Raw genomic sequence first — 11,762 nt, 5'->3', positions numbered from 1 at the left:
ATGCCAACAACAAAATGCCTGAAGGATTGCAAAAGAGGAGCTGTATTTTGCATGCTATTTGCTTCCATCTGCAGAGCCATTTCCAGACAGATTCATTACTCCATTCCTGAGGAAACCGAGAAAGGCTCTTTGGTGGGGAACATTGCAAAGGATCTGGGACTGGATGCAAAAGACCTTTCAGACCGTGGGATCCACCTTGTGTCCCAAGGAAGGAGTGAGTATTTTGCTTTGAATTATAAGAATGGCTATTTGTACACCACAAAGAGAATAGACAGGGAAGAGATCTGTGGTTGGCAGGAGACATGCATCTTGAATGCTGAGGTTATTGTTGGGGATTCCATGAAAGTCTATGGAGTTGAAGTGGAAATCATGGATATTAATGACCATGCCCCCACTTTCCAGTTAGAAACACTAATTATTAATATTAGTGAGAACACAGCACTGGGGTCCCGATTTCCACTCTATGAAGCTCAGGATCCTGATTTAGGAAACAATTCTGTACAGGGTTACAAGCTTAGCAACAGTAGTCATTTCTCACTGGTTGTAGAAACCTCAGTTAAGGGCAAACAGTATGCAAAATTAGTGCTGGAAAGGCCTCTGGACAGAGAAGAACTAGCCAGTCAAAATCTTATTCTCACAGCATATGATGGAGGACATCCTGCCAAGACTGGCACTACACAAGTTCATGTGGTAGTTCTGGATGCTAATGACAATGCACCCATCTTTAGCCAACGTATTTATGAAGTTAGTTGGAGGGAGGATATTCCTATTGGGACGACAGTAATAAGACTAAAAGCAACTGACTTGGATGAAGGAATCAATAAGCAAATGAAATTCTCATTCCATAAAATTGCAGCAGAAACTTCTCACCTATTCCATTTAGATTCAGACTCAGGTGAAATAACTCTTGTTGGGAACGTGGACTTTGAGGAGACTCCATTTCATGAAATGGAGGTCCAAGTCCAAGATGGCGGAGGACTGTTGGACAGTGCAACCCTCATGATAATTATTACTGATGTAAATGATAATGCACCAGAACTAGCAATAACTTCTGTTATCCACTCTGTCGCTGAAGATTCTCCAGCAGGGACATCTGTAGCTCTTTTAAATGTGCAAGATAAAGACTCTGCAGAGAATGCAGAAGTCACTTGCACTGTTCCAGACAACCTCCCCTTCCTACTGACAAAATCTTATGATAGCTACTACAGTTTGGTCACATCCAGAACTCTGGATCGGGAACAGGTGGCAGCCTACAATATCACAGTGACAGCTGTGGACAGTGGGACTCCTCCACTTTCTTCATCCACTGTTATTGCCCTCAAGATTTTAGACACCAACGACAATCCTCCATCCTTCCAGGAAACAGTTTATACTGTTTATATATTGGAAAATAATCCAAGAGGGGCCTCCATATTTTCCCTGAAGGCAGATGATCCAGACTGGGGGGAGAACTCCAGAATAACATATTCTGTTGGTGAAGAAGACATCAAAGTCTCCTCAGATCTTTCCATTAACTCAGAGACTGGGACTGTTTATGCCCTGCGTTCCTTTGATTATGAAGAGTTCCGGCAAATCAGCTTCCTGGTCAAGGCCCAAGATGGAGGATCCCCTTCACTCAGTTCCAGTATTTCAGTGACTCTGTTCATTCTGGATCAGAATGATAATACCCCAGAAATCTTGTACCCTTCTGTCCCCATCGATGGCTCCACTGGAGTTGAGCTGGCCCCCCACTCTTCTGAGCCTGGATATCTGGTCACTAAGGTGGTGGCAGTGGATGCAGACTCTGGCCAGAATGCCTGGCTCTCCTATCAACTACTCAAGGCCACAGAGCCAGGGCTCTTCTCCATAGGACTCCACACTGGAGAGATCAGGACAGCCCGCTTCTTTCTGGACAAGGATGCTCTCAAGCAAAGCCTGGTGGTTTTAGTGAAGGACAATGGGCAGCCCCCTCTGTCTGCCTCAGTCACGGTCACTGTGGTGCTGGCCGACAGCATCCCTGAAAGCCTCTCTGATATTAGCAGCATCTCAGCTCCTGCAGACCCCCAGTCGGACCTCACCTTCTACCTGGTGGTTGCTGTGGCTTTTGTCTCCTGCTTGTTTTTCACCTTCCTCCTTGTGTTGCTGGCACTCAGACTTCACAGATGGAGGAATTCTCAGCTATGCGATTCTGGTAGTGTGACTTTTACTGGAGTTCCAGTTTCACAGTTTATGGGGATTGATGGAGTCCAAGCTTTTCTTCACTCCTACTGTCATGACTTCTCTCTCACCACGGGGAAGAGCAATTTTGGCTTTCCAAAGGGTAACTTGTCTAATACTCTGCCCAGTCAACAGCCTTGTGAGATGAAGGATCCGTTTCTTCTGGCTGAAGATATTAACAGTAGTCATGGGGATTCAGCCACTACTCAGGTGAGCTGTGTCTGTCAAATGTAAGGATTCTGATGTTAAATAGTCTTTTAGTTTCCAATGCTATTTATGTTTGTTTTTCCAAAATATTGAGAGACGGATTGGAACATAAAATCGCTCATTTGAAGTGTGCACTTAGCAATCTAATCTTCATGGTTATGTGGGGGGGGAGTGTCTGTGTGTAGCTCCTGTTAAGTCATAACAAATACACTTGATTTAACTAGTGCTAAATTGTTTATAGGTGGACGGGATACAGATCTTTGTGAAATTCATCTACTTTCGATGTTTCTTTTCTAACTTTTTTGTAGTATAGTTACTTTGGTGTCTTCTTTTGGAATTTGATATTCCGGCCTTACAATATATTTCTCTCCTGGAAAGATTCCTTAGTTTTCATTATGAATGGGTATGAGGAACATTGATCCTCTTAAAGATTATTGCTGCATTATCCACCACATCCAAAACAGTCTTTCTTAGGGCTGCGGTCACACGCACTATAGTAGCATTACCTGAGTGGATTAAATGGGCCCTTCCAGATGAGAACATCTGCCTCACATGGTTGTCGGCAGCCTGTGATGTTCTGCAGTGGAAGTGGAATAAATAGATATCGGGGAAAGTCTGGTATTGGCAGGTGGTTCACAGTTCCCTCTGGGTTTTCGAACATCTGAACTCTCCTGCAGCAAAAGGAACCTAGAAGGGATGTCTGAACCAGAAGATCTGTTTCTGCTGCTGGGGTGTTGGGTTTTTAAAGTTTTTGCCTATATGTGCACAAGCACACATATGCACATGAACATGAGCTGGGCAGTACACTGCATGAGACCACAGGCAGTACACTGCATGTTGGTAACCCACAGCAGAGTGTACTGTTTGGATGATATGCCCTGCAACACTTTAAACCGGTACAAGTAGGGGTGCCACCATACCGCGCCAATCCGCCAGTGTGACCGCAGCCTAAATTGGACATTGATCCCTATAGTTGGTGTTATCAAACCTTTGCTGTCTGTAGTTTTGCACAGATTCAGGCTGAGATCTTTCCCAGCTTTGCTATCTGAGATTCTTTTTTTCCTGATGGAGCTTATGGGCTAAGTATGTTTTCTGTAACTGAGCAACACCTCCCTGACTCCTGATCTGTGGTCCTTTTCTTTATGCAGCTGGCCAATATTTCACCAAAGAGAACACAGTTCTATTTTTTATTTAGAATATTTATGTATCCCGCCTTTCTCCTGACAATAAATATAATACAAAGATATCCCTCTTTTATAATGATTAAATGAATAATTAAAAACAGGTAATTAAGATAAATATTATGTTTAGTATCGGAACTTAGGTGTTTACATTCTAGTTGGTAGCATATTTTCACAAGTTGGTATTCTAGTTGGTAGCATATTTTCACAAGTGACAGCACTCTGATTCGTGGCATTATGGCTGTCTACAGTCAACCTGAGATCGGACTAAAATGAAGATGTGTTCTGTTGGTGTTTATTGGAATACTGAAGATGAAGTCTAACCATCTCTTTATGCCATTGCCTCAGATATCTTTAATTAACTTGAGGTTGTTGTGAGCATATATAGCTGTCAATCTGTTTTTGTTGAGTAAAAAAGCTTTTTGTTGGTCAAATGGAAGAGCTTCCCTGGAAGAGTTGTGAGAACAATTTATCTCACTTGATTCAACTAGGAGTCCAATAACTTCATAAAGCACATACATCTCTCGCTGAATGTGACTGAAGATGACAAAAAGCCCATTTGGATGTGTGTTATAAGGCACTTTTTTAAAAAAAGAACATGTATGAATGTGAAGTTTCCGTATACCAAGCCAAACCATTAGTTCATCTAATCACATAGTCTGCATTCCGACTCGCTGCAGTTCTCCAAGGTTACAGACAGAAATCTTTCTGATAACCTTCAGCTAGAGATTGAACCTATTACCAGCATGCAAAGCAGTTTGCCATTGGATAGCAGGATCTCATTCAGGAAATTTTTTTCTGGTGATGAGTGAATTACTACAAGAAGGCTAAATGAGCATGTGCCTACAGCTCCAACTCTTGGCTTTTCTGGATGAATTTTAAAAAATTTTTAATCTATGTAATTTTTAGCTTCAGGATTGCACTTGGGGTCAGCACTGCTTTTGTACAACATAACCTAGAGGAGAACAGGTAGAATTTGCCTTGCTGATTCTTCTGCCCCGTTCAATGGCTTTTCAGAATGTGACCACTAGATTTTATTTGATGGGCTTGAAAAGCTCACACCCAAAGGAGTGCCTTCTTGCTGAGCCACTTGTTTTAGTGGACCATCCCTAGAAAGTTATCAGGAGAGATGCACATTTTGAATAGATGGTCTCAGGGGTCATTTCCTGTGGGAGCGCACAGGAGGGAAGCTCCGGCAGTAAAGAGCCCAGGGGGCGGGCACATGCAACAAGCCCCGCCACCTGCTCCCAGCAGCCCTCAGTTGGGCCACAAGAAGCAAGAAGCAGCCAGGTAAGTTGCAGAGCCCCCCCCCGTCTTCAGGTACGAGCTCTCCCTCCTCTTTGAGGGCAGATCTGCGCATTCCCCCCCCCCCCCCAATAGCTAGCAATCCAAAACAGTCCAGTGGAGCCTGAGTGGTGGGTGTTGCCTTCCAACACACTTCCGATGATGTCAGGGAGTGTGGCATATGCAAATAAGTTATGCTAATAAGTTATGCTAATAAGCTCCTGCACCTTTTTTTCTACAAAATGACCCCTGGATGGTTTTGAGAATTAGTATCTGGTATGCCAAGGTGAATATGCTCACCAGGCAAGCATACTTTGATCAACTGCTGCAACCTACTTATAAGCTTGTTATAAGTTCATCCTGTCCTCACTTCTTGCTGCCCAACTGAAGCACTGAGCCAAGCAGCTTGGCAACTGCACAATAACTGTGGTCGATATATTCCATTTCTTTATGGCTGCCTTTGCAGCTGTGCTGTAGAAGATTTCAGTCCCTACCCAGGGTCATGGTTGATTAGACCACGGAAGTGTTCCCTGTCTGTACCTGTGCAGTAAAAAGCATTATTTAAATGGAACTGCATTTAATACATTGTCCACTTTTGACAAAGCATCCCGTCTATTCTTCTAAAGTTAAAAAAAAAATGTTGTAAGTTATTTCTTTCAGTTACATGGATGGGGTGAACATTTAATACATTGTCCACTTTTGGCAAAGCATCCCGTCTATTCTTATAAAGTTTAAAAAACGGTGTAAGTGATTTCTTTCAGTTACATGGATGGGGTGAAATAACCTATGATGCCCATGAGACTGTGCAAGAATGTGCATGTGCAAACTGCTCTCAGTCATGGCAGTGTGGAAGCCATTGTTCAAGCTGTCAGACACCAACCAGGAAGGAAATCCATTTTCCCATGACTTGGTTTATTTCTTTGCGATTTTCATCATTTCCCCCCCTCTAAAAAACTGGCAGCAACGCCCAACAGCAAATAGGGGTGACAGCAGCAGCAGGGAGAAGGTTAATGTTGCTCTGCCTTGTCATACACAGGCTACTGTGGTGATTGCAACATGTGGCCACAACATGAGTTGAACCAGTGGATGCTCAAGCACATCTAACTAGGATCTGCTACTTTGAAGGGAGCAGCTATATCTGTTATTGTTTTATGGGGATACTGAGTGTCTCCCTCTTGGGAGTTAGGAGCAGTGTTCCCGCTACAGCTGAGTTAGTGTGAGCTAGCTCACAGTTTTTTAGCCTCCGGCTCACACATTTTTGTCTTTGCTCAGGAAGGATGACTCCAAAGCAAACTACTGTATGCAGTAGCCAAACCGCTCGCTCACAACTTTAATGTCAATAGCTCACAAAGTAGAATTTTTGCTCACCAGACACCACAGCTGAGAGGGAACATTGGTCAGGAGTATCTTGACACGATGACACCCAGCTCTAGCATCCTCTGCCTAGTGAACTAAGAACAATAGTAATGACCTTGAACATCGGGAGATAGTTGTTTTGGTTCATTAGTTTAAATCCTGAGCACTCTGTTATAGTTGTTTTGGATCATTAGTTTAAATCCTGAGCACTCTGTTAATTACTTGATGATGAGAGTGAATGATAAGAATCTCAATCAGAACTAGCAACTCCTTGGACCAGCTTCTTTGAAGCAGAAACTAGCAATGCAAAAATTCCCTGTGATGTGTCAGGACTGAACTAGCCACCCCCCCCCAACAATGTTTTGTATACAAATCCCTCCCTTTAGCAATGGTCAGTCAAAATAAATTTAATATTCATTGTGACATTTTCACATTGGAAGTATAATAGGCTAAATCAAGATTCCATAAGGTTTGCACACAAAAAAAGAAAGGGGAGGAAAGGGAATCTGCTAACATTGGTCCAGCTGTTACCATGAAGGTTTAGTACTAATTTCCTGAAGAAATTAATTGACTATGGATAAGAGACTGAATATAGAAGAGCTCCCAGGCCATGGAGCCCACTGTTACCCAGAGTAGAATTCAGCATGTTGCTTTTAATTGTGATGCTGTAGCTTCATGCCATGCAGATGGGATTGACAGAGAACTGATCTGTTGTAAGTTGGGAAAGTGCTAAATTTTGAGTTTATATCTGAAATTCCATGACAGATCTTAGAGTCGGAGATCATAGTTTTTAACACCAGTGATACAAAAATACCGAAATACCTGTTTGAATTATTTCTTCCAAAGTATAGAAGGGCATTTATGCTTGGACATTTGAATGCTTTGGCATCAGCAGTGTTATTAGGAGGGTCTAATGGTATTCCATAGATTCTCCGGGTGTGGTATTAACCGAATTAACTCTATAGATCATCTTCTTTTGGATTGCCTTGAATCTTCATATTTGAGAGTAGAATTTAGTTTTCCTTTGCTTAAGGAGGACTCTGTCTCTCTAGAAGCTAAATCTTCTTGGTTACTAAGAGATGAAGACAAACAAGAAACTTTGTGTATGGCTAAATTTTTGGTGGCTGTAGTAAAATCGCATTGTAACTAAGGTAGTAAAACTTAGGCTTCGTTTTTAGTGTGTGATGACTCACTATTTATGACTTTTCATGAAAACAGTCATGAAGAAAAAAAGTTATACTTTACCATTAAAGAAAAAATATTCTCTATAGAAGGCAAGCATTTTCATCACTTTCTTAAAGGGAAACTACAAAGCAAGGAAATGGAGTCTGAATTCCAGAGAAACCACAGGAAATCTTCTCAACTGCCCCTCTGAAGATCAAATTCCAGGAAAATAGCTCTTGAGGAAATACATGTAAGTAATAGAACAACGTTTGAGTCCAGTGACACCTTTAAGACCACCAAAGTTTTATTCAAGATATAAGCTTTTGTGTGGATGTACACTTCTTCAGATATTAAAGTTGCCACTGGACTGAATCTTTGTTCTATTACTTCCATGTACCACCAGAGCTGCCCACCTGAATCTATCTCCATGGAAGTAACGTTTTGATTTATATGCACTGTATTCTTGGTGCTTGGGGGGGAGCAACAGTGGGAGGGCTTCTACTGTCCTGGCCCCACTGATGGACCTCCTGATGGCACCTGGTATTTTTGGCCACTGTGTGACACAGAGTGTTGGACTGGATGGGCCATTGGCCTGATCCAACATTGGCTTCTCTTATGTTCTTATGTTCTTATATTGTAAAAGATTTTTCTTGCAATTCCTTCTTGATCCTCAAAGTGCCGCTATTGGACAATGTGAGCTGGAAAGAGGACAGAGAACCCGTAATGCTTCCTACCTTGTGATAACCGATCACAGAAACAGCAGAGCAAAGAGCAGTCTTGATGAAGCAAAGAAAAACCGTTTTGATTCATGCAAAATAAGAAGGGGAAATGGTTGATTATTCCTCACAGTGATTTTCTGCATCCTCATGAGAATCTGATCTGATTGTAAGACTGAGGGGAAAGAAAGCTAATTTGTCTGGGATCCAGATGGAAAGGAAGCACAAAGGGAATGGCCGGGCACTTGGAAGGCAAGTACTGCTTCTCTCTTTATTGTCTTTCTGGAGCTCGGCTGCCTCAGAGCAGATTCAGTATTCCATACTTGAAGAGATGCCAAAGGGTTCTATTGTGGGAAATCTTGCCAAGGATTTGGGACTGAATGCTAGAGAACTTGCTAAACGCAATCTGCATGTTGTCTCTGTGACTAAAATACAGTATTTCAGTATCAGTGCAGAGAATGGAAACCTCTTTGTGAATGACAGAATAGACAGGGAGGGAATTTGTGGCAAAAATCAACATTGCCTTGTAAATTTTGAGATGGTGATAGAAAACCCTCTCAATGTTTTCCATATAACTGTGGCAATTCAGGACATTAATGATCATGCACCACAGTTCCTCAATGGCAACATCTACTTGGAGACAAGTGAAGTAACATTGCCAGGCACCAGATTTCTCATTGGAAAAGCTGAAGATCCTGACATTGGGATGAATTCTCTGCAGAATTATCAGCTCAGCACCAATCAGTACTTCATTTTAGAGGTTAGAGAGAGACAAGATGGAAATAAATATGCAGAACTTGTGCTTAAGAAACCACTAGATAGGGAAACAGAACAGATTTTACATTTGGCCCTAACAGCCCTGGATGGGGGTGAACCTAGAAAAACTGGGACTGCCCAGATATGGATTAATGTTACTGATGCCAATGACAACCCACCCATCTTCACTAAAGAGGTCTACAAGGTTAGTTTGCTGGAGAATGTGCCTGTTGGATCTCTTGTACTCCAAGTTGTAGCTTCTGATAATGATGAAGGTACAAATGCTCAGATCACATATCATTTCAACAATGCACCAATGAATGCCCATCAGAAATTCAGGCTGGATCCAGCCAACGGAACAATCACTCTTATTGAGTCATTGGACTTTGAAGAAATGGAAGAATATACTATGACTGTAGCAGCAAAAGATGGAGGTGGATTAGTGACCCACTGCAATGTTGAAATCAGTGTTCTTGATGAAAATGATAACTCTCCAGAAGTTAATTTAGCCTCTGTATTTAGCCCTATTCCTGAAGATTCTTTGCCTGGAACTTTGATAGCTTTAATTAACATCAATGACAAAGATACAGGTGATAATGGAAAGGTTGTTTGCAGTTTGCAAAGCAGTTTGCCCTTCAAAGTTGTTCCAACATCTAATAATTATTACAAACTCCTATTAGACAGTCTGCTAGACAGAGAAAGCATTTCTGAATATAACATTACAGTTACAGCCACAGACAAAGGGAACCCCCCTCTATCAACACACAAAACCATCTCAGTACAAATCTCTGATATCAATGACAATTCCCCTTCTTTTGAGAAATCTTCCTACACCATCTATGTGCCAGAAAACAAGCCTTCTGGTGCATCCATATTCAGTGTGAAAGCCTTGGATCCAGACATGGACCAAAATGCACGAATCTCATATTCCATCCTCCACAGCAACATCAAGGAGCTCCCCATCTCTTCATACATCTCCATTAACTCTGAGACTGGAGCTCTCTATGCCCAGAGGTCCTTTGACTATGAACAGTTCAGAGAGTTCCAGCTTCAAGTGAGGGCCCAAGATGGTGGTTCTCCCCCTCTCAGCAGCAATGTCACAGTGAGGGTGTTCATCATGGATCGGAATGACAACACCCCACAGATCTTGTCCCCTTCACAAGAAGCCAAGGGCTCAGCCTTGTTTGAGATGGTACCTCGTTCTGCTGAGGCAGGATATCTGGTCACAAAGGTGGTGGCCGTGGATGCTGATTCTGGACACAACGCCTGGCTTTCCTACCATGTCATTCAAGCCTCTGAACCAGGATTCTTCACTGTTGGTTCTCACACTGGTGAGATCAGGACCGCAAGGGCCTTTGTGGAGAAAGATGCTGCGAAACAGAAACTGGTCATTTTGGTGAAGGATAATGGCCAGCCGTCTCTCTCAGCCACCGTGACATTGAACTTGGTGTTTGCTGAGAACTTTCAGGAGGCCCTTCCAGAAATGAAGAACCAGTCCAGCAGTCCTGACTATCAGTCTGACCTGCAGTTCTACCTGGTGCTGGCCTTGGCTGTGATGTCGTTCTTGTTCCTCTTGACAGTGATCCTGGCCATTCTGATGAAGCTTCGAAGATCAGGGAATCCCAAATTCCTGCAGTGCTTTGCTCCTGTTCCCCATTCAAAGGGTGGAGCCATCTTCCCACCAAACTTTGAAGATGGGACTTTGCCTTATTCCTACCAGCTGTGCCTGTCCTCAGAATCCAGGAAGAATGAATTCACTTTTCTAACCCCCAATGTTCAGATTGCAGGCAGTGTTCTTGGCAATAACAACTTGGGTGTTCCTTTGACAGGCAATGAACAAAACGATTTAAATTTAGAGTCGGAGAATACTGAAAAGGTAAGCTATCTTATCAGGAATTATTTCAGTGCGCGCTCTGTAGCCAGTTACCATACCATAATTGTAACAGAATTATCTATTGTTGAGCTGGTGTATCTATGTCTGAGTTTTCCAGTTCTTGCCGACTCCATCTTTGGAAGTAAATAGATTGACCTCTGTTTTATCTTTTCTATTAGGCGTAACTGTAAAACTATTATGCCACTGTAGCCACTGTCAATACATACTCTTCCAAAATTGCATTACATACAATAAGAATAATTGTATTCTTAGGACTTTTGCTTATGCAAGCAGGGATTGGTTTGTGGCTCAATTATTTTGCTCTCCTTCACCCTTCCTTCCCAGTTGGCCCTTTTGGGGTGTCCCTGGCCTTTCCTGCCTACTCTGTCCTCCTCAGGGCCCCACTTGCCAATACTCTGAGCAGGTGTAAGATGGGCTGGGGCTTTGTGGAAGAAAGGGATACATGAGTGAATGCATAGAAGAGGCACATGGGATTCATGTCCCAGGTAACTCAGCAAACTGTTGTTGCTGGGTCACACAAGGGCCAGTGACAAATTGGGAGAGCACAACTGAGATCTCTGCCAATCTGTTCCTGCATATGCAGCTGTACCCACATAGGTACAGGTTTTTGCCTTTTTAAAAGATTTGTTATTGCCGAACAAAGCCGTTTCTTGGGCATGGTCTGTTTATGTTATAAATAGAAGCGTTTCTTAAAACCTTTGCTTATTTAAAGAATTGACAACATGATAATAAATATTATAATGACAGTGGGGGATAATGGGGCTGCAGTGGCACAAGTGGTTAAGACACAGAACTGCAGACCGGAAGGTCGGTAGTTCAGCAGTTCGAGACCCGGGTGCCGCAGGACAGAGTGAGCTCCCGTCTCCTGCCCCAGCTCCTGCCAACCTAGCAGTTCAAAAGCAAGAAATTGCAAGTAGATAAATAGGTACCGCTTTGGTGGGAAGGTAACAGCGTTCTGTGCGCCTTGGTGTTTAGTCATGCCGGCCACATGACCATGGAAACGTCTTT

The 11,762-nt window shown here is 42.8% G+C and overlaps 2 protein-coding genes across 2 annotated transcripts; both read left to right on the top strand.

Moving 5' to 3' along the window:
- On the top strand, positions 1–2,430 carry LOC107110355 (protocadherin gamma-A10-like). The gene has a single exon (XM_015411134.1). The coding sequence runs from the start codon at positions 1–3 to the stop codon at positions 2,428–2,430; it is 2,430 nt and encodes an 809-aa protein (XP_015266620.1).
- Positions 2,431–8,315: 5,885 nt separating this feature from the next.
- Positions 8,316–10,883, top strand: LOC107110354 (protocadherin gamma-B5-like). Its single transcript, XM_015411133.1, has one exon. The coding sequence runs from the start codon at positions 8,316–8,318 to the stop codon at positions 10,881–10,883; it is 2,568 nt and encodes an 855-aa protein (XP_015266619.1).
- The last annotated feature ends 879 nt before the right edge of the window (positions 10,884–11,762 follow it).

Source organism: Gekko japonicus, unplaced genomic scaffold (assembly GCF_001447785.1).
Source record: "Gekko japonicus isolate JY-2015 unplaced genomic scaffold, Gekko_japonicus_V1.1 scaffold834, whole genome shotgun sequence".
Lineage (NCBI taxonomy): Eukaryota > Metazoa > Chordata > Lepidosauria > Squamata > Gekkonidae > Gekko > Gekko japonicus.
This window is presented reverse-complemented; position numbering and strand designations above follow the sequence as displayed.

Coding starts and splice junctions, on each gene's coding strand:
- LOC107110354 (XM_015411133.1), top strand. CDS start 8,316: ATGGAAAGGAAGCACAAAGGGAATGGCCGGGCACTTGGAAGGCAAGTA.
- LOC107110355 (XM_015411134.1), top strand. CDS start 1: ATGCCAACAACAAAATGCCTGAAGGATTGCAAAAGAGGAGCTGTATTT.